We start from the raw sequence: 24,623 nt of genomic DNA, 5'->3' as shown, positions 1-24,623 counted from the left end.
TATCCCATGTTCATAGATTGGTAGAATTAATATGAAAATAAACATTTTTCTAAAGGTTTTGCAGAGTCAATGTAATCCCGGTCAATATCCTCATCTCAGTGTTTACATAGACAAAACTATCCTTAAATTCATATGGAGCTACAAACACCCCTGAGCAAGAATGCTCTTCTTGCTGGTGGATTACCATTTCTGAGACAAAGTAATAAAAACAATGTGGCACCGATGCAAAAACACACGTAGACCAAAAGAGCAAAGTAAAAAAACTGAAACATGACTACACACATTCAGCCATTTAATATTTGACAAGTATGACAAAAACATGTGTAGCAGAAAAAAAATATCTTCAACTAACGGTGTTGGGAAAGCTTGATGCTCACACACAAAAGAATGAATGTATCTATCACCTTGCACAAGAACTAAACCCAAACGGAAGATCAAAGACCTAAATCTGAAAATGCTAGAAGAAAACAGGTATTAGCTTATATGATGTTAGTGTAAGAACAGGCTTTATGAATAGGCTCCATTTCGCCAAGAATTAGGGCCCATAAGCACCAGCTGGGACTTTATAAAACTAAAAAGCTTCTATACCACTAATAAAACAATCAGCCTCAAGATGAGGAAACACACAGAATAGGAGAGAATCTTTGCCAGCCATACCTGTGATAAAGGATTAATAGCCTCTAAGCTAAAACAAACAAACAAAAAAACAAAAACAAAACAAACAAACAAAAAAAAGAAGCAAACAAAACAAAAAGCCAACAGAACAAAATAGAAAATAAAACAAACAAAAAACACCCCCAAACAAAAAACCCAATAAACAAAAACAACCTATTCCAAAAACAAGCTGGGGAACTGAACAGAGAGTTCTCAAAGGAAGACAAACAGTAGCTAAGAAATATCTCAAAAAAAATCATCATCCCTAGCAACTAGGGAACTGAAAGCCAAATGAGGTTTCTTCATGCATAAGTAACAGCAAAGATCAAGAAAACAACTGACAAAAAAAATGCCAGAGAGAGAAAATAGAACCCTCTTTCACTTGGTGGCATTTCAAAAATAGAGCAGCCACAATATAAATTGCTGTGAATTCTCAAAATGCTAAAAATACATCTGACATAGAACCCAGAGTTACCACTTTTCTTTTGCATATGCTGCAAGGACTTGACATACTACTGTACAGATGCTTGCCCAAGCACAATCACTGCTACTCTATTCACAATAGCTAAGAAATGAAAGCAATCTAAATTTCCTTCAGCTGAAGGTGTGCTACTCAACTGTTAAAAAAACCACACACACATAAATAAATAAATAAATAAATAAATAAATTTTGTAGGTAAAAGAGTAGGGGACAGATCCAAGATGGAGGCACCCATCACATACCTCTGATCAGCAGGACAGTCTCGACTATGCAGCGACCTAAAGACCAAACTGAGAGCTACAAAACACCAGTGCTGCTGATTCCCAGGTGAGAGGTTCATACTGGGTGGAGCACGGGTGGATCTGATGGTTGACCACCCAGCCAACTCACAGAAAAGTACTGGGTAAAAACTCACTTTAGCAGGCATCATGAGAGCGATGAGACAACTGTGAGACACTCACGCAGCTTTGGGTTCCAGTCTCTCTCTACCCACCAGCTGCGTACCTCCCTAGTCTATCTGGGTCACAAATCAGACAGACAGAAGCCTGCCATCTCGAGAAGGCTTTTGGAGCACCTAAACAGCTTTAGGCTCCGATCTCTCTCAGCACCCTGCCCCCAGCTGCTTACTTGATCTGGAACTCACGGCAGACAGTCAGAGCTGAATCCTGGTGCCAGGCGCAATCCACATTAGCTGCCACCCCAAAAGGAGCTTTAGTCTCAGCTTTCTCTCTCCCTGTCTGCAGCTTACCAAGCTGGCACATCTAAGACACAGAGCAGATAGGCAGAACTGAGTCCTGTGTGGGCAACAATCCACATTAGATGCCGTCTGGAGAAAGACTGTGGAGCACCTGAGCTGCTTTGAGCTCCAATCTCTCTGACACCCTCAGCGGTTTACCAGCCTGGCCCATCGGGGACACAGAGCAGACGGGCAGAGTTGAGTCGGGTGTGGGCCAAAATTCACACTTGCTGCCATCTCAAGAAGGTCTGTGGGACACCCAAGCAGCTTTGGTCTTGGATCTCTATCTGCCTCTCTATCAGCTGCTTACCAGCCTGGCCCGTCTGGGACACAGAGCAGATAGGCAGAGCCCTGCCATCTTGAAAAGGACTGTAGGGTACCTGAGCAGCTTTGGGCTTGGAACTCATCAGCCTTCTCCTCTCCTGCCTGACATAACTGGGATACAGACAGGGAAGGCAGCAGAGCTGATCTGGGTGCAGGCTACAACACCCACTCTACATCACCCTGAGGAGGGCTCTGGGGAGCCCCAGCAAACAACCTTTGTCTTGGAGCTCTCATTGCTTGCTTCCAATATGCCTGGCCCACATGGCACAGAGACAGCGACCGACGCCATTGGAGGAACCTCTAGGCCTGCTAACACCAGAGACAATCAACTGTCTAGAGGCCGGCGCAAGATGACAAGCAACAAAACGCAGAGCTGGAAACCAGTGATCCTACCACAGCAAGTCCTGGAGATATGAACCACCACAAAGTGCAAGAAGAAGACTTTAAATCTCAGATGATAAAAATAATGGACATCTATGAGGAAAATAAACCACTTCTTGTTTATTCGGGTGAATAGCTTTATTCCTTCTCAAATCTCTGATGGGGTTGAAGACCAAATAGTTTGGTTTTACAATTAAGCTTAGTTGTTTAGGGGTTAAGATGTTTTTAGGTCTAGATAGATTTAAATTGATAGAGATGAGTTATGATAGATATTGATTTACATTCAGGAATTTAGATCCACCAAGATGGTACAGATGTTAGCCAAAACACTATGAATGTAACATTAATATAATTCCTGATTATTTCATGGTTCTTCTTGCTGTAGGTAGCTTATTGTATATATGTGTAATAATATAAATGTACATGTATAAAAGAAAATATTTCAACAAAAAAGAATGAACTAAGAAATAATACAGGCCTAGAAAAGATCACATTGAATAAGGTTACCTAGACCAAGTAGTACAATCATTGCAATTTCTCTCTCATTTGAGTCTCTAGCTCCAATTCTTCAGATGTGAGCATGTAACCTGGAGTAACGGCAGAAACCAGGTTAGTTGAAAGGGGCCATTGCTAAGGTGGGGGTGGGAGAACAATAGTGAGGCAAACAGAGGGTATACGTGATCTGAATGGTGACGTGGGAAATAAGGGGCATTGCTGTACCTACAGGCAACCAACAGTAGGTTGCCCAAAATAAGAACTAGAAGCCATGACAACCGAAAGGAGGTGTGTCACAAGGCAGCTCTCTTAGATAAAGAGCTACAGGCAATCAATGGTTGCTAAGAGAGAGAGTATGAGTTTTCTCCAGGAACAAGCCCCGTTCAGGTTATCAGGTCCCGGTTAGTGAGTGACCCCTAAATGTGTTCATATGAGCAACACTAAGTGGACTCAGTATGCTATATAACATATCGCACTAAATATGGGTGTATGCATAAACCATAAGAATATTAAGTGAAGAAGAGATTATATATTTGAGAGGGAGTAGGGGGGCAATTGGAGGGGGATTAAAAATTTTTAATTAATTACCAAAAAAATTTGCAAAGAAGTCAAAGTTACCACAGCCCAACGGTCCTTTGCAGGCTTTGAGTCAGTCCTGTGTCCACACAAAAATCCTCCAAAAAGAAACTGATTGAGAGTGACGGAAAAGTTAAGAACATCATCAGGGCCAAAGCAGAGATTTCAGTGCTTTCCTGTAACCTACCTTTTTAATGAATCCACCAAAGATCTTGCTTTTTTAAACTTTATTCTGTTACTTATATAACTTTATGAAGCTATTGTGTTGGAACATGGAATTTGGGGTAACTGTGATTCCATTTTTTTCCTGCTTTGCTTGCCAGTTGTAACAACTGTGGTTTCGTGGCGCATGCACTATACTAATCAAATAAGTCCATGGACTGAAAGTTGGCCAAGTATTTAAGACTTGCCTAATAAGAGATCTGTTTTCCTAAACTTCTTTCCATGTCCGGTTAGAGGTGGTTCTGTCATTTACCCAACCGTAGTTATTAAAAAGTATTTAATTCACTATTGTGAGTGTATGTGTGTGTGAGGTGTGTTTGTGTGAAGGCATACATTGTATGTCATATGGCCATGTGGTACAACGAGATGATTCTGTTTCCGTCTTCACTTCCCAGAGAGGAACTCTCAACTGTAGGTTTACCTGGCAAGCACTGCTGCCTGCTTAGGGATCTCCCTGAACCTAAGCAATTCTATTTTCTAATCTCGACACTTAGCATCCCGTATCATAGTTGTTTAAATTAGATCGTTCTCAAGACTCTTTATGAGATGTTTTCTTGTCCACTTTTACACATCTGGCCTCCAGCTCAGGTCTGCCATATCTTACAATTTCAACCAATGTTTCAGTCATTTCATGAATAAGGTGGCATCTGAACCTCGTTGTGGAAGGCGGAAGGGGAGGGGGAGGACGAGTGTGGGGAGGACGCGTGTGGGGAGAACGGGTGTGGGGAGGACGGGTGTGGGGTGCAGGTCTACACAGTGTCTGAGAGGAAGTAAGAGTAGACACTACAGTCAGCATCAATTCACCATGGTTAAAGCGCCTACTTCAAAGGTGTGGTCCTAGCAGAGCCTGGCAGAAAGATGTGGGTTGGCGTAAACCTACAGCAACCTTTTGCAGTCAGCTGTCCTTTCCTTGCAGTTTAACCATCCATCTCATCATGCTGGGACGCGGTGCACCACCCACCTACCTGCAAGCACCATAGTGAGAATGTCTCTCTAAGGGTAGAAACTTCAGGAAGGCCCATCCCTGGGCTCATCCTTATCCATCACCTCCGCCCCCCAAACCCAGTGACCTTTAAAAACCTTCCCAGAACTGTGGAGATGAGACAAGATGGTCTCAGGGAGAAGAGACACCCAGCAGTCTTCGCAAGCTTGCCTGCCGTCTCCGCGTCCCGCAGCGCGCTCCACAGACCGCCCGCGAGCGCGCGCCCGTGCGCTGGGTCGGGGGCGCGCGGCGAGGGCGGCCCGGCACGTCCTCCAGCTCTGCTGGCTGGCTGAGCGTCCTTCCGCGGGCGTCCGCTGCCTTCCCCGGGGTCCGCACGTTCGCCCCGGGGTGGACCGACTCTGAGCCCGCCCTACAGCTGGGCTTCGGACCGGCCCCGCGGGAACCATGAGCCGCTGTCTCGGCAGGGTGGCGGCGCTGCTGCTCGGGCTGCTGGTGGAGGTAGGGCCGCTGGCTCCCCGCGCCTCCAGGAGCTGGGACGCAGGAAGGGCAGTGGTGGCGCTTGCGAATCTGCAGTGGGGGACGGCGGAGGGGCCTAGTGCAGGGACCCCCAGCACTGCTGGCGCGCCGCCCTCTCCTGTCTGCGCCCCGCTTTTTGTGTGTGTGTGGGCTTTGCCACTCTGGGGAGGGACCTTTGTGCGTGTCCACACGCGCTCGCCGCCGCACAGGGCCTGGGGCGGCGCCTCCCGCAGCTGGTAGGAGGGAGAGGGATGGTTCTGCTTTTAGAGGCTAAGAGCAGGCTTTTGGAGGGGAGGAGAAAAATTATACCGGGAGCTTGAGTAGTGGGTGGACTGCAGGGAAGCCGCGGGAACTTGACGGTGGGTGGAGGTGCCGCCAATGCACAGCTAGGGTTAGACCTGGGCTGTGGTATACTAAACTGCGACATCCTGTGACGCGAGCCGCCCTTTTCTGCTTGAGCGGGTTCATTCAAAGACAAAATAGTGGACTACTGGTGTGTAAGATCTGGAATCGGGTTTGAGGGGTTTGTTCACACTCCCACAGTCTCAGTATTTTGAAAGAATTTTGCATTAATAAAGTCAGTGATCGTGGATAATGATACCCCCTGACTATCACCTCCCTGCCTTAGAGACCTGTAAACTTCCTTGCTTGGGGAGGTAGCAGTGCTGGGAAGGACATACTCAAAGATGCTGGAGGCAAAGTCTTTTGAAAGGAAGATTAGTGGACCAGTTTCTTTATGCTCGAAGTTCAGAAATGGAGCAAAGATTACTGGCCTTTCTTCGAAATTTCTCATTTATTGAACATTTAGCGTTTTTTTTTTTTTTTTGAGGAAAAGCCATATCTGGCTTTCTTCCCACTTGTTAAGATTTTCAAAAGCTTAGGACCCAGACCTTGTGGGTCATGATTCTACATTGAGTGCTGTGGGAAAAGGGGACCAGGGACCACTGTTTACAAAAACAAACGTGCGTTTCCTTTAACACATCTCTGCCAATTTTTGTAATCTGATAATCTCGTGTGTGTGTGTGTGTGTGTGTGTGTGTGTGTGTGTGTGTGTGTGTGTGTGTAGCACTTGATAAGACTATCCAGCGTTCTCTTGTTTCTATGTTTGTGCCTGTCTTCTACCTAGCTTTGTGTGTATCCTTAAAGGCTGATTCAAAGCACTTTTAAAATGGTGTTGTTTTGCTGTTTGTGTTTATTTATTTATTTTTTTCTCTTCTATCTTTTTTGTATTCCAATGGTTTTTATCGAGGAAGTGAACAGGAGAGACCTGCCAGACATGCCAACACTCTAGGGCTGGAAGTGGACAAGCCTTCAAACTGAGTCAACTGAATTAGCTTTGGGGGGGGGGGGAAGAACCAAAAGTAACCTCAAATATGATAAGCTATGATTGTTGCTTGCCGTCAGTTTGTATTTATTTTCAACTTCTAATTTACTGCTTTGTTTGGTTTGATGCCGTCATGGTGAGGTTGTCTAGAGTTGTGGGAATGGACGCTTTTTCTCTGCTGATTTAAAGAATAAGGGGTTGGCAAAAACAAGGTCTCAGCACCGCCCTGGTGTTATTGCAAGCAAAAAATACACACAGGGAAAGGAGAGGGGAAGAGAAGAATGGGGCGGGGGAGAGGAGAGGGAAGGAGAGAGAGAGAGAGAGAGAGAGAGAGAGAGAGAGAGAGAGAGAGAGAGAGAGAGAGAGAGAGAGAGAGAGAGAGAGAGAGAGAGAGAGGCAGGCTAAAACTTTTACATTTGGGGAATGGGATAACTTCCCACTTTCCCTCTTAATTGGCTGATTTGGCTCCTACAGGAGATTGGATAATACAGACAAAGAAAGGGAAGCTGATTGGTTAACAGCCCCCCTCCCACCTATCCACCCCTTTGTGCGAGGAAAAAGTTCACTAGTCTTGGTGAGAGAGAAGGACCAGGAAGTCACATGTTCAAGTAAAAATACGTATTAATCCTCTTTTCCTTGTCTGCCAGCCTGCTAGGGATCTGTCTGTAGAAGGCTTTGTTCTATCTTGTAATCTGTTCCGTTGCATAGGAACTTTTCTCAAGGGTCAGGAATGGAACTCAGGACCCCAGTGCCTTGAACATCATATCAAACAAGGCACTGGACCTTGAGCTGCATTCCTGCTTCTTACACATGCTAGGCAGGTACTCTATCTAGTCCCTGATTGAGTTTTTAAGACAGCATCTTCCTATGTAGCCCAGGCCTCAGTTTCCCACATGCTGTGATTACAGCGAGGGTCACCATGTCTGGTTGGGATATTTTACCTTAACAGGAAAGTTAAAACTTCTTGAAGGGGTTGAAAGGCCCTCAAAGGCAGAGCTCTTATGCTTTCACAATATTTCCCTAGGTAGAGACTGCTAACATTTGTTTTTTAGGTAGCCCATTTATACATGCCAACTGTCTTCGTCCTGATTTCTGGTAGAGAGTTGTGATCCAGAGAGTTCCAGGACAGCTAGGGCTATAAAGAGAAGCCACCCCTGCCCCCCTCTCTCAATAACAACAACAACAAAACAAAAACAACAACAAAAGAATTTCTTAACAATTTATCCTATGCAAGTCTAATGTGAGGTTTAATGTGAGGTTTCATGTGAGGGTTAATGAGGCCGTTTCATCTTTAACTGTCTGCTTTGTGCATACTTGTACTGGGATGCTTTTGATGGTCCTTGTCAAGTGCTTAAATGTGCAGTTACAGTTACAGAGCATATGTGGGGGGCACAGGGTCCCTTCTGAGGCCATGAAAACAGCTGGGGGAGGCCTCTCATGGCTCCAGTTTCTGATGACTGACACTTGGGGCATCTGCTTCTGTTTCTCTGTGTTGCTTGAGATGGTTTCAGTGTGTGAGTTTGTTTTCTAATTGGCCGTGAACATCTGTAATGACCTGTGTGGCCGTCGATGTCCCATTTCTGCCCGCTGGCCACCTTTCATCAATGAGTGCTGTCGAAGATCACGCTTAGGAGTTTTATTAGTGAAATATCCTTGAATAGAGAGAGAGAGAGAATCCTGACAGCTTGAGGAGGGCTTTTCTGTCCCGCTCTGACTTCAGTTTATAGAATAATTTACTCTATCACCAAGTCCTGCTCTGAGCACTTTACAAATGCTAACTCGTGATTCATCTTAGCAATTATCCTCGAGCTCATGGTTATTTCAAGCACGAGATATTGTGTAATTTGTCTCAGGCCTGTCCGTTGTTAAGTGAGAGAGAGTCAAAGTATAAAGTCAGGCACCTGGTTCTTTGTTCCACTGCCACGGTCTTCCACTGCTTCCGAAGTCAGCTTACGTGGTAACACAGAGGCAATATACCCCTTGCGTTAGCCCAGAGAGCTTTGTAAAGGTGTGCATTTCCAACATGCAGGCAAACGACCAGAACTCCAGAAAAACTAAGTCAGCCCTCCTTAGAGGGATAATCCAATTTAGCACTGCAGTGTGACATTTCAGAGAGGAACGCTGGTTGCGGACTGGATAGCAGGCATGAGCAGGAACATCCCAGGAAAGCTGGTTGTTCAACTGGATTTCAGGACTTCAAGCAGGAAGAGTCAGCTGACAACACTGCCCTACCTCACGGATGCACCTTGAAGGTCATTTCCTGGAACCACTCTTCCCCCCAGTTTAGTTTCCTGTGAATTAATGTCATCCGCTAGTGGGAGTCCTTATCTTATGCTCCCCAGACCTCACAGTCACCAGCTACCGCCTGGTTAATTACAACGAGAAAGGTGTCAGAGATGTAGCGTGCTGTATATGTTGGTCACACGCTGGTTCCTGTGAATGGAAGAAGCTAAAAGCCCCTTTTGAAACCTCAGATACTAAGGCTTTAGTTTTCCTGTCTGACTCCCAAGACCTCTTTGTAGGAGAAGAGAACCAGATTCAAGCTCCAGCTAGTGCTGGTGGGATAATTTCCAGGGGCCTTCTCTGGGCCACAGTAAACTGCAGAAACAAACTGAAAAGCTGATTGCACCTCCCTGGGACGTTTCCTCCTGGCACATTGTTTCGCTGCATTCTCTTTATAGAGGTTAAGTTGGTGACACTCTACGAATGCATTTAGTCTTTGCTAGACGGATTCTGTCCTCCCTGAAATGTATACTTTTTAACTTTATTTATGTGTCTATTTATTTTTCCTAGTATTTTGCCTTGGAAATGGCCTTGTGCATGCCTGGCATATGCTGTATCTCTGAGCTGTACACTCCCAGTCCAATAGAATACGGTTTAATATGGTTCACCAGTGCAAGTCTGTAAGTTCATCCATGTTTGTTGACAGCACCTTGAACTCATTTCTTAGGTGGGACCAGCTTCACCATCTTTCTGATCCTTCCCTGCCAGAACAGCTATTCTTGGCCAGGAAGAAAGGGTGGTCATTCCTGAGAGAAAGGGGGTGAGGAAGTCAGTGCTGCCTTTTGAAGTTAAGAAAATGAAAGATTAGTGAGTGCTTTTCTGTGGTTCTGTCTTTTTTCATGCTTGGAAATCTCAAAATAAGAACCTAGTTGTTTCTGAGTGAGTCATTTTTGTTGTTGTTCATCAAATGTTTCATGCTCTGGAATTGGAACCTGTGAATTTCCTAAAAATAACATTTTCAAGTGTCCTACTTCAACAAATATTTAAAATCCTAGCAACAAGCCTATCCAAATGTAAAAGCCACCAGGTTTATCTCTGGAAGCTCCTGAGAAGGCTGGGTGGCCATAGGTGAGAAAACAAATGGCAGAGATAGATGAGCCAGTGACACATGTAGTAAAGGCATTGCTTTGAAATACAGAATGACTGTGGCCTGGGAGTCAGGAGCATTGGCCAGAGCAAGGAGTGGGGTTAGGGTCGGGGGGGGGGGGTGGGGGCGTTTACTTGGCCTTTGATTTCCTTTAGTTTTTACAGGTGATGAAGGCTACCTGGGAGTATAGATGAGTGTGACATACACAGCAAGAAGAGGGTTATAGTCATGGCTATCCACTTAATTAGATTCATGGTGCATATAATTTCTAGCACTTTAATTGTGTTCTCTCTGGGAAGTCTCTCAAATGTCCCCTTGTCAGTGTGGCTGTCCTTACCACCCAAAAACCTCCATCCCAGTTGGCCTCCCAGCTACCATTGTATTTTCAATCAACTCCTTTCCTTCCTGGTACATATCAGCTTCAAAATATGTTTGAATTTATTTTCCACCATATAAGCCTTTTATTGGCTGAAATATCCTAGGAGACTGGGGATGTATCCTAGAGGTACAGCCTAGAGGTTTATTCTCAGTGCCATCAAAAATATATACAGTACTTGGCACATAATAGAGACTTAGCAAATATTTGAATGAGAAAATAGATAAACGTCTAAGTAATCGTGGGGCAGGAGGTGGGCAAGGCTGTGATAGGAGGGAGGCAAGTAAGAAGGCTCTGAAGAGGGGGTGCCTGTGCAATGTGCCTGCAATTCCTGAAGCATTTGCTGAACGTGTAAAATATTCATAGTGAGTGTTCCCCCATCTTCTCCCCAATTATTTGTTCTAGTCATCAATCCCATCCCCCTTTCAACTTCTTTAGCCTTTATTTAAATATCATGCTCCATGGGTACCTATTGGACGTTTGCAGAACTTAGCTACCAGACTCTTCTTGTCTCTTCACTAACTACAATGTAGTGTTGCATCTTAGGATATCTGTAAGCTTACTTTTCTGTTCACTTCTTGGGACCCTGTGGTCAGTTTGGTTATGAAACTAAATGTTAGTGAGAAGTAGGCTATTATTTTGTAATTGAAATTACTTACTTGTCACACAGGTCTGTTTGGTATTTGCCTCCCGTGTCGGGATGGCATTGTGACTATGTTATATAGGCTGTTGGCTCTTCATGGGCTAGCTGAGAATCTATGGATAAGTTATGGATTTAAGCTCACACTCACTCACTAACTCAGCTGATTCATCTGTAAAAAGAGAAGTGCCTGGCATTGGCAGAGTTCTTTGGAACATCCCCACCTGGAATTTAGCTGGTTTCACAGGTTGGATTAAGAGATTCTGAAAGGGAGCCAGAGAGACACAGCTCAGTTAAGGAAGCCAACCAGAGAGTTTGATTCCCAGTACCCACCTGGGTGGATTATGGTTGCTTTTAACTCCAGCTCCAGGGAATCTGCTATTTTCATGTGATCCCCCCTATATACACATGATTAAAGATAAAAATAAAATGTAAAAAAAATGAGATTGTGAATGTTACAGCAATTCCCAAGCAAGGGTGTTATGCCCCTGTCCTTACCAAGATCAGCTGTCTACCTACAAAAGAATGCTCCAGGTAATTCTTTATTTAAAAGTTGTGCTTCTGGTAAGTTGCCCATGATCCAAAAGAATAACTCCACATCCATGCTCATGCAAACAGCCCTAATTTCCTTTCCTTTCTATTCTCTCTCTCCTTATGTTTCCATTTTCTCTGGAACCCTCTTCTTTGACATAGAAAGTATCCACATTTGTTATATTCTCTTAAGAATTTTCCAAAATCTGTACTACTTTAACATTATTTTAGAATGAATATGCAACCTTTTCTTGTTGGTTTTAAAGAATTACAATGGTTTTTATTTCTCATGCATCATAAAATATGAAGTAAAATTATAACATTAATCTTCTAATGTATTCAGTGGAGTCTAACTACTATAAGTAATTTGATACTGATTATTATTCCTTTGAGTATACATAAATATCTTTTATACCAGATGGAAATCTAATCACATCCCCTTAAGTCTTTGAGTTACATTTCCTAAAGAATTTTATTGTAACAAATATGTATTTATACTTGAAAATTGCAGCAACTATGAAACATATATATTATTTTTATGGCCATTCGTTTTGCTCTTTGAATGTCTTAGGATTTCTATTGTTGTGATAAAGATCACAGTCAAAAGCAACTTGGAGAGAGAGAGAGAAGGGTGTTATGATTTATGATAAATGTGCCAAGCAACAGATCTGGTTTGAAAGAAGATTTATTGTGGGGAAAGGGGAAGAGAGTAGAAAAGGGAGGGCACTCATGACAGAGCGAGAGAGAGACAGACAGAGGGAGAGAAATGGAGGGAGGGAGGGAGGGAGAGAGAGAGAGAGAGACAGAGACAGACAGAGAGAGACAGAGAGAGACAGAGAGACAGACATATAGACAGACAGACAGACAGACAGAGGGAGAGAAATGGAGAGGGGTAGGGGAAAACTGAGTGGATAGGCTCCTTTTTATCCGGCACACACCTGGCGGTGGCTGCAGAGGGTGATGTCACAGGTTGCTAGGTCCCGGAAAGTCTGTCTAGTGGAATTGCCTGTGAACTAACCAGGGGTTTATTTCATTTACTTCCTTCACCTAGGAAAGTCAAGACAGGATCTCAAGGCAGAAGCCTGGAGGCAGGAACTAAAGCAGAAGCAGAATACAATAAAGGAGTGCTGCTTTCTGTCTTGTACCCAATGGCTTGCCTGCTTTGCTTTCTTCCTATCTTAATTATTATTTGTTGCTGTGAAGTGAGGCCTTGACCAAGGAAACTCCTAGAATAAAGCATCTTGAAGGGGGCTGACGTACATTTCAGAGGATTAGTTCATGATCATCATGGTGGGAAGAGTGGCCTCAGGTAGGCATGGTGCTGGAGCAGTATCTGAGAGCCACATCCTGATCTACATGTGTCAGGCAGAGAGCTGTTGGGCCTAGTGTGGGGTTTTGAAACCTCAAAGCTCAGCACCAGAGACATACTTTCCAGTAAGGACACACCTACCAGTCCTGGTAATAGCCAGGTCCTGCAGAGGAGATAAGAGGTTGGCAGGAGAGGAGTGAGTCAGGCATGGGGGTTGGGGACTCTTGCATCGGGACTGCCTGGCACTCAGAGTGCTTTATTTATACAGAACTCAGTAGGCAGTGGGTAGATGCATGATGTTCCAAAACATAGATCATATCATTATTGTTCCCATATATGCGTTTTAACTTCCTCTTGGTCATAAGTTTAGTCATCATTGATAAACCATGACAGAACAGAGGTATCTTTTACAGTCATTTTCTTCATCAATCCCACAACCCAACTTTTGAGAATCTAGAGGCATATTTTGCCAAAGCATGGCAGCTCTCTCTCAGGCTGATGGTTCTTTGGTTTCAGGGGCACTAGGAGGAAAATCTTCAGCTCAGGGAGATTGTCATGTCCTGAGCAGTATATTATTAACTTTTTCAAAAAGAACTTACATTTACTTTGTATACATTGGTGTTTTGCCTGCATGTATGTCTGTGTTCAGGTCCTCTGGAACTGGAGTTACAGACAATTGTGAGCACCCGTGTGGGTGCTGGGAATTGAACTCTGGTCTTCTGGAAGAGCAGCCAGTGCTCTCAACCACAGAGCCACCTCTCCAGCCCCATGTTATTAACTCTTAATGGTCAGAGCATGGATTATTATTAGGACCAAGAAAAATCTTCAGGCCAAAGCTGCTGCTGTTATTATTCAATTTATGCCATAATATAATGTTTATGTCTTTGTAGGATTTATTTATATGTCTAATCTTGGTGTTCTTTTGTTCCTTGATCATATAACAGAGTGGTTCTGCACAAGCTAACTTTTCGAAGAAAGGGAGGGCGTAATACTTCATTCTTTTATCATTTATTCACACCATTCTTCGTTCATCAGTGTAAGTCCCAGTGTAGGGCTGAAATAACTCCAGCCAATCTAACTTTGTTGCTGTATCTTTTCATAGAGGAGCATACCATATGCCGCCCCCAGTGGCCCCCAAAATGGCACATAATCACCTGAGTGTTTAATAGGAAGAGGCTTTTAACCTGATCGGCTGCCCAACTCCTCTAGCCCACTCAATCTTGCTTACATTTTTAAGTTTACTCTGTTCTGATTATCGTGGTCCTGAGTAAGTGCAGGGGCAGATGTGTCAACATTATCTTGGAGTCAGAGCCTCATACGGAGGTCTCTGGCATCTTTATTTAAGTCACAATCTCCAGGGTATAAGGAAGACGTCAGGTAGGACCAGATAAGGCTGTCTCTCCCCTAAAAGCAGGAGGGGTATTATGTTAAAGACTTTCCTCTAGAAGCGTGGAATCAGTACTCCTGGGAGGAGGCATGAATGATTCCTAAGAAATTTTCCATCAATTCAGTATCCTCAAGTTGGTACAAATATTAAAAACCCCCAAGCAAGCAACACATGGAGATCAAGACCAAAAGTGAAGCACAGCACAATGGCGATTGCGTTATACGGCTCAGCTTTGCTAGATCTTTGTCAAGCAGCTGTGCTAACTTTATGACTTTCACTGTTTCCATTAGATAAGGCTGTGCCACCTTCCATGATAATCATGGACTCACATTCTAAATAAGCCCCAAATAAATTCTTTTCCTTATGTTACCTTGACATGGTGCCTTATTACAGAAATTAGAAAAGTAACTAAGACAGAAAGAAGTTGGTTATAGGAGACTAGTGCTTTGACAGCCTTGAACATTCTGTTTTGTTTTCTTATTTTCCTTTGAAAGAATGTAGAATACTTTTGGATTTTGGATTGGGAAAGCGGTTTTAAATGGGCTTCTAGGGCCATCTTAATTGGAGCTTGGAAGACAGTAATGCTGAGAGCAATGTGGACTACGGAGGCCCAGCTCAAGATGTTTCAGAGGGGAGAAATACTAGCAACTAAGCCGGAGATCCTACTTGTGATATCTTAGCAAATAAATAATGTGGTTGCTTTTTACCCCTGTCCTACAAGTCTGCCTGAACTAAATTGAAAAGTTTTGGACTAATTCTGTTGACAGAGGAGATTTCAAGACAGCCTAATGTTGACTCAGTTCTGTAGTTACTAGCAGTCTCTCTTACGTTGCTGTATAACGACAAAGAGCAAGCAGGGCAAAAATAAACGCAAAACATACAATTTGAAGTGCAAAACAACATTAGAAAATGTAATACTTGAGCCAAGGCTTGTGGTGAAAGAGAAATGAGAGGACAGATGTGAGATGGAATTAAGGGAATGGTGCCCTCAGGGCAAAACCCCACTGGGACAAAGCTTCCAATTTATAAAAAAGGAAATACCTGAAGAATTTTCTGTTCTACAACAAAAGAAAGCAATAAGAGAAAGTTTATACAAATATAATCCAAGAAGGGGCCAGACTGCATCCCAAGCAGGCAGCTGAACTTGGCAATGTCGGCCGAGTGGTTCTAGCTCTGGAGTCATAAATGAGTGGTGGAATCCTTCTCTGTGGTTTAAGGAGAGCCATCCAGGCCAGATGCTTGCAGGCATTACCTGGATGGAGGCCCTGAGGTACCATTGTGTGAAAATGAAGCCTGCACTGCATTGGAAACCTCAGAGGTTTGAGACATCTGCCACAGAGAATTAACTACTTACTTGGAGTAGAAGCATCCCAAGAGAGAGAATTTTGATGCAGTCAGCAAAGCTGGAAGGGCGGAGTCATCTAAGCCCTCTGGTACCCGACATGGATCGACAGGATTTAGAGTTTGCCTTGCTGACTTTCAGTCTTGCTTTATGGTCTGGTATTTGCTCGGGATGTCCCCATTCCTCCCTTCTGGAATGGTAAATGTTCGGTTCCATGTGCTGCGTATGTTGGAAGTATGTAATTTGCTTTTGATTCTGATTTCACAGGGGGTTACAACTAAGAGATTGCCTTGAGTCTCAGGAAAGACTTCGACTTTGGACTTTTAAACTGTGTTGAGCCTGTGAAAGCTGCTCTGGCTCCATGCCTGCCTGCCTGCTGCCTGCTCCCTGCCATGATGGTCATGGACTCTAAACCTCTGCAGCTGTAAGCCCCAAATAAACTCTATCTTCTCTAAGTTGCCTTGGTCATGGTCTCTTAACAATAGAAACCTAAGATAGCAACTCTACTGTAGTTTTAAAAAAAATCAAGCATGCTAACACATTATAATCTAAAGCTATCTTTGTATGCTGAGGAATGACAATAGGAAAATAATTTAAAGACCTTTGTTTTTTTTTAATGCAGTTGTTTTTATAAGAACAGAAATGTTTGCATGTACAGTGAATTTGTTGCAGTTTATAACATACTTTTGAATTTGAGTAGGGTGTGTATGGTTTCTTGGCATTTTGAGGGTGTGCACTCTGTAAACTGGGCATATTGTATGACCAGAGCTAAGGCTGTAATGGAGTAATGTGATACAAGGAGGAGTGCTTCTAGAAACACCTGGCATTCTCCATGTAACTCATTTTGAATTGATGTTTTTTTTTTTTTTTTAGTTGTTGCACCTTCTGAAATTTTTTTACAACAGTGGATTTTTCACCCCATGTTCAGTGATTTGACCCCACCCACATATTACTAAACTGCAGTTTAGGAGACTGGCTCTCTTGAGCTGCTCTGGTATCTTTGGTTCTGTGACTCAGTTGTGTTGTGTCAGGGAGTGATTTCTTCCAGAGGCTCTTATCCTTATTATGTAGTAAAGGAGTGCCTGGGTTCTTCCACAAGCATAGGCATTTTTTGTGGCCTGTCTTTTTCTGGGAAATAAGGCCTGGGGCATGGCTTCCTGGTCGGTCCCCCTGCCCTGGGTCATGTAGTAATCCTGCCCTGTCATCCACAGTGACTGTGCTCTGGATGTGGGTGGCCCATAGATGGTTTGCGTGGTCTAGCAAACTGCTGTGACTGCAGGATAATATGTGGGGCTTTTCTTAAAATGGAGAGTTCTTATTGAATATTCTCTTTCTGTGTAGACTATAAAGGAATGAGCTTCAGTGTGTGTGTGTGTGTGTGTGTGTGTGTGTGTGTGTGTGTGTACCAGGTGCATGGTTGCGCTGCTGTGTGTTAACTGGTATTACCCATCATGCTCCTATGAGACACCTTGGGGTAGATCTCTTTTCTAGATCACCTGCCCTGAGAGTGGGGTGAATGTTAGAACCTTTGCTACCTTTTTTGCCTCATGTCTGTGTATAGTAAGTTTAGCCTTGATTTATGAGCTTGGGTATATGTAAATATCGAGTCATCCATGACGAACTATCCCTTTGTGGTTTGTCAAACCCTCAGATCATTTGGGGATGACTTGGAATACCAGGCCTCCGTGTGCCAGGACTATTCCTTTTTTGGTGACAGACCTTTTGCAAATTAATGTCCTTAATAGACAGGCTAGGATAATACTTGTACCTCCCCCAGAGTCAAACTTTTCAACTTCAACGCCCTATAGGCCACCAGGTTCCTAGGTACCTATGTCTCCATGCACCTTATCCCACGGTAGTCACCCTAGGTTCCTTCGAGATGGCGACGAAACATCTCTACTGCCAGGACTGTAGGGTTTCGTTATCCTCAAGTCCAACTACAGAACTTACAGTATATGCTGGTTTGCTTTTATCTTACTTCTAATGTGTTATAGCCAGAGATGCTGGTAATTATGGACCGTATTTCCCAAGTTTTGAGATGTGATCTTGTGCCGAGAGGAATATTGTAAACCTAAGTACGAGGTTGATGAAAATAAGGAAGGCAGAGTCTGTTGGGTAAAGAACACATGGCAGAGGATTCTGAACTGTGATAAGGAAAGCATGGAGCAGGCCATGGCTTCTGTGTGTAGAAGGGCAAGCTCATTGTGTATTCTGAGGAGTGAGTGGCTCTGGGAGACGCGTGTCGGGTACTTGGCCATCACTCCGGTTTGCGGATTTTCAGTAAGTGGTTTTTCAGATAGAATTGTATATAGAATTTTTTTAATGTTAAGTTTCTATATCTTAAAACTACTGTGGGATAAGTAAAACACATGCACAGGTGGGTAGTTGGAGGCCAGCATTCCAACTCAATTTCCAGTAAGGACTGTGAACGCCATATGGATCGAATAATGTATATGCTTAGTTCTGTGTGTGCAGAGGTCTCCAGAAAGGTGTTTTCCTGCTGTTTTTGTGATGTTCTGGCTGATTCTCTGTGTCAACTTGACACAAGCTAGAGTTGTCAGAGAGGAAGGAGCCACAGTTGAGGAAATCCTTCCATGAGATTGAGCTGTAAGGCATTTTATTAATTAGTGATTGATGGAACGGGCTCAGCCCATTCTGGCTGGTGGCCCCCTGGGCTTGCGGTCCAGGGTTCTTTAAGACAGGCTGAGCAAGCCAGGTGAAGCATGCCAGTAAACAGTGGCCTTTCACGGCTTCTGCATCAGCTCCTGTCTCCAGATTCCTGCCCCGTTTGCGTTTCTGTCCTGACTTCCTTCAATAATGAACAGCAATATGGAAGTGTGAGCCAAATAAACCCCTTTCTCCCTAACTTGCTTTTTGGTGATGGTGTTTCATAGTAGTAATAGCAATCCTAACTAAGACATTTGAGATTTTGTAATTTTCAGGAAGTTGGGAAGATATATTGGTTCATAAAAGGTTAAACTTAAAGAGTACTATACTTTAATGTTAGAGAAGTGTGTGGTTTCATTACAAAGCATGATGGAGGGAACCTAAGAAGGCTAGGTACTTCTGTGCCTTGCTGTGTGTTGTTAGAAAGCCTCAGAGGTCCCTGGAGCCAGCTTCATGCTTCTCACGGCTATCCTGTTTTGTGAGGAGAGGCAGCCTTAGTCTCGCCAAGGTCCTGTATGTATGTGGCATCCCTCAGGTCTCTATCTTAGTTCCTCAGTGGATGCCAAGGCAGGGTTAAGACCGGATGTGAGCAGGTGAGAACAGTGGAATCCAAACTCAATTCTATATCACTTCCCCGAGAGCTTTCGACTCTGCTGAGGTTTTACAGCTCACCTGCGGCTGCTAAAATCCAGATCAGCTCCAGTATGCTAGGTCTGGCCTTCTGCCAGGTAGGACAGTTAGTGAGATGTGGGTCAAGTGTGATGCTGCTTCATTCATTTGCAAGTCAAAGACTGCCCTTCTCCTGTGTCCCGCAGGCAGAGTGAGGAATCCTGTAGTCCCAGAGGAGCTGCCAATGGCCTCACACCTCAGCCTTTTTGCTCTCAGCTCTGTTATTCCATTTCCAAGCAAGAGGCCTTTATTTAGGTTTTCCTTAGCTTTTGGGTTTTGGCTCTACAGAGAGATATATGAAGTACTTGCATGTTTTTCACATTAATTTTTAATTTTAGGATAACTTTTAGATTTGAAATAATCATAAAACGTATTCAGACTTCCTGGGCAGCTATTACCTAATTTCCTGTCTGCGAACATTTTGTACTGCTATGGTATTGTTTGTCTGAACAAGAACAACAATAAAACTCAATATTGGCACCGTACCGTGAAGTAGTTGTACCGTGAAGTAGTTGCAGGTTTTGTTTTGTTTTAGTCCCGCCCCGCCCCAGCTGTGCCCCCCTACACTAATAGCCCATGTTCTATTTCAGGATTCACTTATGGATCTAAACCCACCCTGCTCTCCTTCAAATTTATGGCTTGGTTTTCCACTGATTGCTATTGCATGCATATATGCATTTATAGATGTATGTGCGTGTGTATTCCTAAATATAACCTGTTCAGTCCATATAGTTACTTGTATGGATATTTTTAGGGCTGAGTATTTGGCACTGGGCAGCCACTGGTATGCCCTCCGCAGAGGAGACATGCCTCCTGCTCCCAACGTTTCTCATTTACAGTTCTCATTTAGAGTTCTTTGTTAGGGTTGAGACCTTGTGGGGTTTCCCCTGTTCACATTGGTGTCATCTGTGTCCAGCGCATGGGTGGACAGCCATGTTGGTGAGAGTTTATTTGTGTAGCTTCTGATTGTAGTAAGAGACACAATCTCAAGGCAAACTCCCCGGTCTTTACTGTCTTTTCAACCCCTCTTCTGCAGTGTTTCCCAAGCCTTAGGTACGGAGAGTGTTGTGTGGATGCTGTGTAATTGGAACTGGGCTCCACAACTCTGTAGTTTGATTGGTTGTGGTTTTCTGTAGTGGTTGCCATCTGTGGCAAAAAGACATGTTTTGATTGATTGGTTGGTTTGTTGTTTGTTTTTTGATGGGGGGCAAAGACTGCACTTATCTGTGGGCATAAGGGCACATGTTTATAGAGTGTGGTAAGAGACTATGCTGCCATAGTACATTAGTGGTTGCACATTCTCCTCCAATCACCCTGGTTTAAGTAGCACTGAGGAGTTAGCTGAGGTGCTTTGCCTGCATGTAGGTCTACGAACCGTATGCATGCCGGGAAAGGCCACTGGATCTCCTGGAGCTAGAGATAGAGCCTGCTGTGAGCCATCACATTGGTGCTAGGAACTTTTGTGCCTTGCTGTTGGGATCCACTTTTTAGAGGAAAATACTTTCACTTCTTTTAATTGGTTCTTAAAATGCTTACATGCACGTTTTAAAATAGTGTACATGTGTGTATTTACAAGTCTTGATTTAGCAATGTTTGCATTATTTAGACTGTCTTTGTCTATCCTCTCAGTATATTTTGTTATGCCTTTCAGTACAAATACAGTAAAATACTATCTATCCTCTAATACATATTATATTTTATGTCTGTATATCGATGTAGTATTTTATGTACATGTATCAATATTTTATTAAATCCATATTATTCTGAGTTTTGTGTTTTTAAATTGTTTAACTCTTAAGCTTTTTAGAATGCCAGAATTTCACTTACAATTTCTTTAATCTCTGAGAATTTTATACAATGTACTTTCGTCATGTTCACTTCTCAGTCTTCCCCCACTCAAGGTCTACATCCACCTTTCTACAGTCTCTCCCAGCTTCTTTGTTCTCTCAGTCTTACAGCAAAAAACAACAACAAAAATCAAGTCCAGTTTGTGCTACAGTCCTGGGTGTGGTACCATCCGTTGGCTCTTGGTGGCCCAGCAGTGTCCACTGTTAAAGAAAGCTGACTCTCCCCACCACCACCACCACCACCCAGGCACCATTGTCCGTAGCCCCTACTTTAGAGAACTTGGAGGTGAGATTCATGAATGGCTTCCTACCCTCTAAGCGTTTTGACCGTTTTGACCGGCTTGATCTTGTGCCGGTGTCACAGCTGCCGCCCGTTCATAAGTATACCCTATTGTGAATAAAAGACATTTTTTAGCCTCAGTATTTCCCAAGCTTTGGCTCAAAGAATCTTTTTCTTAGCCATTCTGACTGGGGTGAGATGAAATTGCTAAGTTTCAATTTGCATTTCCCTAATTGATAAGCATGATAATCAGTTTTTGAAATATTTCCCAGTCATTTTTCTTTTCAGAACTTTGTTCAGATCCCTAGTCCATTTTAAAACTCAATTATCTTGGGAGGCAGAGGCAGGTGGATTGCTGTGAGTTAGAGGCCAGCCTGGTCTACAAAGTGAGCCTAGGCCTGCCAAGATAACACAGAGAAACCCTGGCTTGGGGAAAAAAAGAAAGAAAGAAAGAAAAGAAAAGAAAAATAAATAAAACCCACTTGTTTGTTTTCTCAGCCATTTTTGAGTTGCTTATATACTTTGTATATTAACCTTCTGTCAGATGTATAGATATCTGGCAGGGATTTTGCCCCCATCTTTCGCCTTTAGATTCTCTAGACAGTTTCCTTTGCTGTGCACAGCTTTTTAGTTTTCTGAGGGCCCACTTGTCACTTGGTGGCCTAATTCCTGGGTACGTGGGAGTTCCAATCCAGAAGTTATTTTGTATGGTTCTGCCTGTGCTTTTTTTTTCCCCTAGAAGTTTCAACATCTCAGGTTTCAAATTGTGGTCTTTGATCCATTTGGAGTTCATTTTTCTTCGGGGTGCTAGGTACGGATCAGATTTCATTCTTCTACATGTGGATACCCAGTTTCCCAAGCGTCATTTGATTTGTAGCCTGTATTTAATAGACTTTTCTTTATTTTCCTACTGCATGTACCATGTTGGTGCAGAGCTTCATTTACTCCCTTCGGTGGAATGCTTTTGCCTGCCCATGGAATGCCTTGGGCAATATGTTTCCTCCCCCTTCCTCAGCGTTGTCAGATCACAGATGGTTGTAGTTGTGTGTACTTGTGTTTGGGTCTTCTGCTTTGTTATATTGGTCAATAAATGTGTTTCTGTCCCAGTACTGCACTGTTTTTATTACTGTAGTTCTGTAGGTCTGGTAATTGCTTCAGCATTGTTTGTTGTTGTTGTTGTTGTTTGGTTTTGGTTTTGGTTTTTGGTTTTGGTTTTTGGTTTGTTTGTTTGTTTGTTTGTTTGCTTATGATTACTTTTTCCACCTGGCGTCCTTTGTAGTCCTGTATGAATTTTAGAATGGTCCTCTCTATTTCTGCGAAGACTGTTGTGGGGATTTTGCTTGGTGTTGTTTTGAGTCTGTAACTTGCTTTGGATAGAATGATAATTTTCACAGCACCAATTCCACAAATTCATGGGTATGGGAGTCTTTCTACATTCTGGCACCTTCTTCAGTGTCTTTTTTCAGAGATTTAAAGTTTTCATTGTAGAGTCTTTCACCTCCTTGTTTAGATTTCTTCCTAGATATTGTATTTCCTTTGAGGCTTTTTGTGAATGAGAATGTCTATTTTGATGTTGGGTAGGAAAAGCTATTGGTTTTTGTAGTTATTTTGTATCTTGCGTCTTCAGTGAAATTATTGATCATTTATATATGTTTTCTGGTTGAGTCTTTGTTTTCTCTTGTTTACTATATCATATGTTTGTAAATAGGGATAATTTGATTTATTCTTTTCCTATTTATAACTTTTAATTTCCATCTCTTGTCTTATTGCTCCAGATAGAGCTTCCAGTAGCACTGTTCTGCAAACAGTTGTGGATAGTGGGCAGCCCTGTCCTGTTCCTGATTTTAATGGGATTGCTTCGAGTTTTATTCCATTTAGGGTAATGTTAGCAGTAAGCTTGCCATTTATAGCCTTTATTATGCAGAGGCATGTTTTCCCCAGTCCTATTCTCTTTAGGACTCTTATAGTGACAACATGTTGGATTTTTGTGAAAGCCTTTCTGAATCTATTGAAATGATCATGTGATTATTTTCTTTAAGTCTATTTATATTACTTATTTACTGACTTAATGTAGAGTGAATCATTTCAAAAATTTTGGGATAAAGCTAACTTGATCATAGTAGATAGTCTTTTGATATATGCCTGTATTGAGTTTACATTTATTTTTGCAATTGTTCATCAGGCATTTTGACCTGTAGTGTTTGTTTTTTGTTGTGTTTGGTATTAGAATAATGATGTCATAGTGACTTTTCAATTGCTATGACACAGCACCATGACTTTGCTACTTATAAAAGAAAGAGTTTAATACACAGGCAGGCATTGCAGCAGTAGCTAGCTGGAGCTTACATCTGTTTTTTTTTAAAGAGTTTTTTTTTTTTTAAAAGATTTATTTATTATGTATACAGTGTTGTCTGTTTGTAGGCCTGAAGAGAGCATCAGGTTGCATTATAGATGGTTATGACCCACCATGTGGTTGCTAGGAATTGAACTCAGGACCTTTGGAAGAGCAGGCGGTGCTCTTAACCACTGAGCCATCCCTCCAGCCCTGAGCTTACATCTTGATTCAAAAGCATGAGGCAGCGAGAACTAACCGTCATCACATCTCCTCTGTGAAGGCTACAGTTCCCAATCCTTCCCAAACAGTTCCACTTTGGACCAAGAATTCAAACATATGAGCCTATGTGGTATATTATCAGTCAAACCACAATACTCCGCTCCATGATTCCCCTAAGATTGTGGCCCTGTTGCAGTGCCAAATGTATTTATACTAATTTAAAAAGTCCCCAAACCCTTCACACTTCCAACATGGTTTGAAAGTCCAAAATCTTTTTTTGAAATTCAAAGCAGTATCTTAATTGTAGCCTGCTGTAAAAGGAAAAAGGAAATCACATATTTCAGACATACAGTGGCACAGAATATGCATTACTATCCCAATAGGGAGGGGAGGGGGCATAGTGAGGACATACTGACTGAAAGCAATGCTGAGACCCAGCAGTGCAAACTCCACACACACCCTGTAACTCCATGTCTGACGTCAAAGGGCTTAGCCAGCCCTATCCCTTTTGCTTTGTTGTCTGCAGCATGCTTTGCTCTCTTGAACCTGGTTCCACTCCCTGTACACAGTTTTCTCTGGCAGATATCCTGCTGCTCTGGTGCTTCCAACATCCTGGTGTTTCTAATGCAATCCAGGCTCGACTTTCGCAGCTTCATGCAGTGGCCTTGCAGGGCCTGCAAGCACACACCTGGTTTCAGCAGATTCCCTTAGCAGTGGAGGAAGATTCCACAAACCCTTACTCCTATATTTCCTTATAATTCTAAAGTCAGAACACATGGCTGATGTTGCCAGGTTCAGCTGCCTGCTCAGGATGGAGCTTGGCTCCCTTCTTGAATTACATTTTCATAAACTTTTCTTTGTTCCATAAGCTTTACTTTATCGGAGCAGCAGAAAATTCCTTAGGCATTTCCTTTTAACAAGTTGGAAGCTTTGTAGGGTGTGGCCTTGCCCTGTGGGCATCATGCCCTTTATTCCAGAAGCCTCCCCTTATCTTTTTTG

At 43.1% G+C, this 24,623-nt stretch overlaps 1 protein-coding gene across 2 annotated transcripts in view; it reads left to right on the top strand.

Moving 5' to 3' along the window:
• The first annotated feature begins 5,145 nt into the window (after nt 1-5,145).
• The window catches only part of Vopp1 (VOPP1 WW domain binding protein), a 60,740-nt gene continuing 41,262 nt past the window's right edge, over nt 5,146-24,623 (top strand). Inside the window, exons 1-2 of one of the 2 annotated variants that reach the window (XM_051152282.1) lie at nt 5,164-5,310; nt 15,875-16,031. Coding sequence is in view for 1 of the 2 variants with exons in the window: in XM_051152281.1 (XP_051008238.1) it covers nt 5,257-5,310 (54 nt within the window). In the remaining variant the exon portion in view is untranslated. Of the gene's footprint in view, nt 5,311-15,874; nt 16,032-24,623 lie in introns of both variants that reach the window. The other variant, XM_051152281.1, reaches the window with a different exon arrangement.

The sequence above is a fragment of the Acomys russatus genome, chromosome 10, assembly GCF_903995435.1.
Source record: "Acomys russatus chromosome 10, mAcoRus1.1, whole genome shotgun sequence".
Taxonomy (NCBI): domain Eukaryota; kingdom Metazoa; phylum Chordata; class Mammalia; order Rodentia; family Muridae; genus Acomys; species Acomys russatus.
Note: the sequence above shows the minus strand (reverse complement) of the source record. Positions and strands in the feature narration are given on the sequence as shown.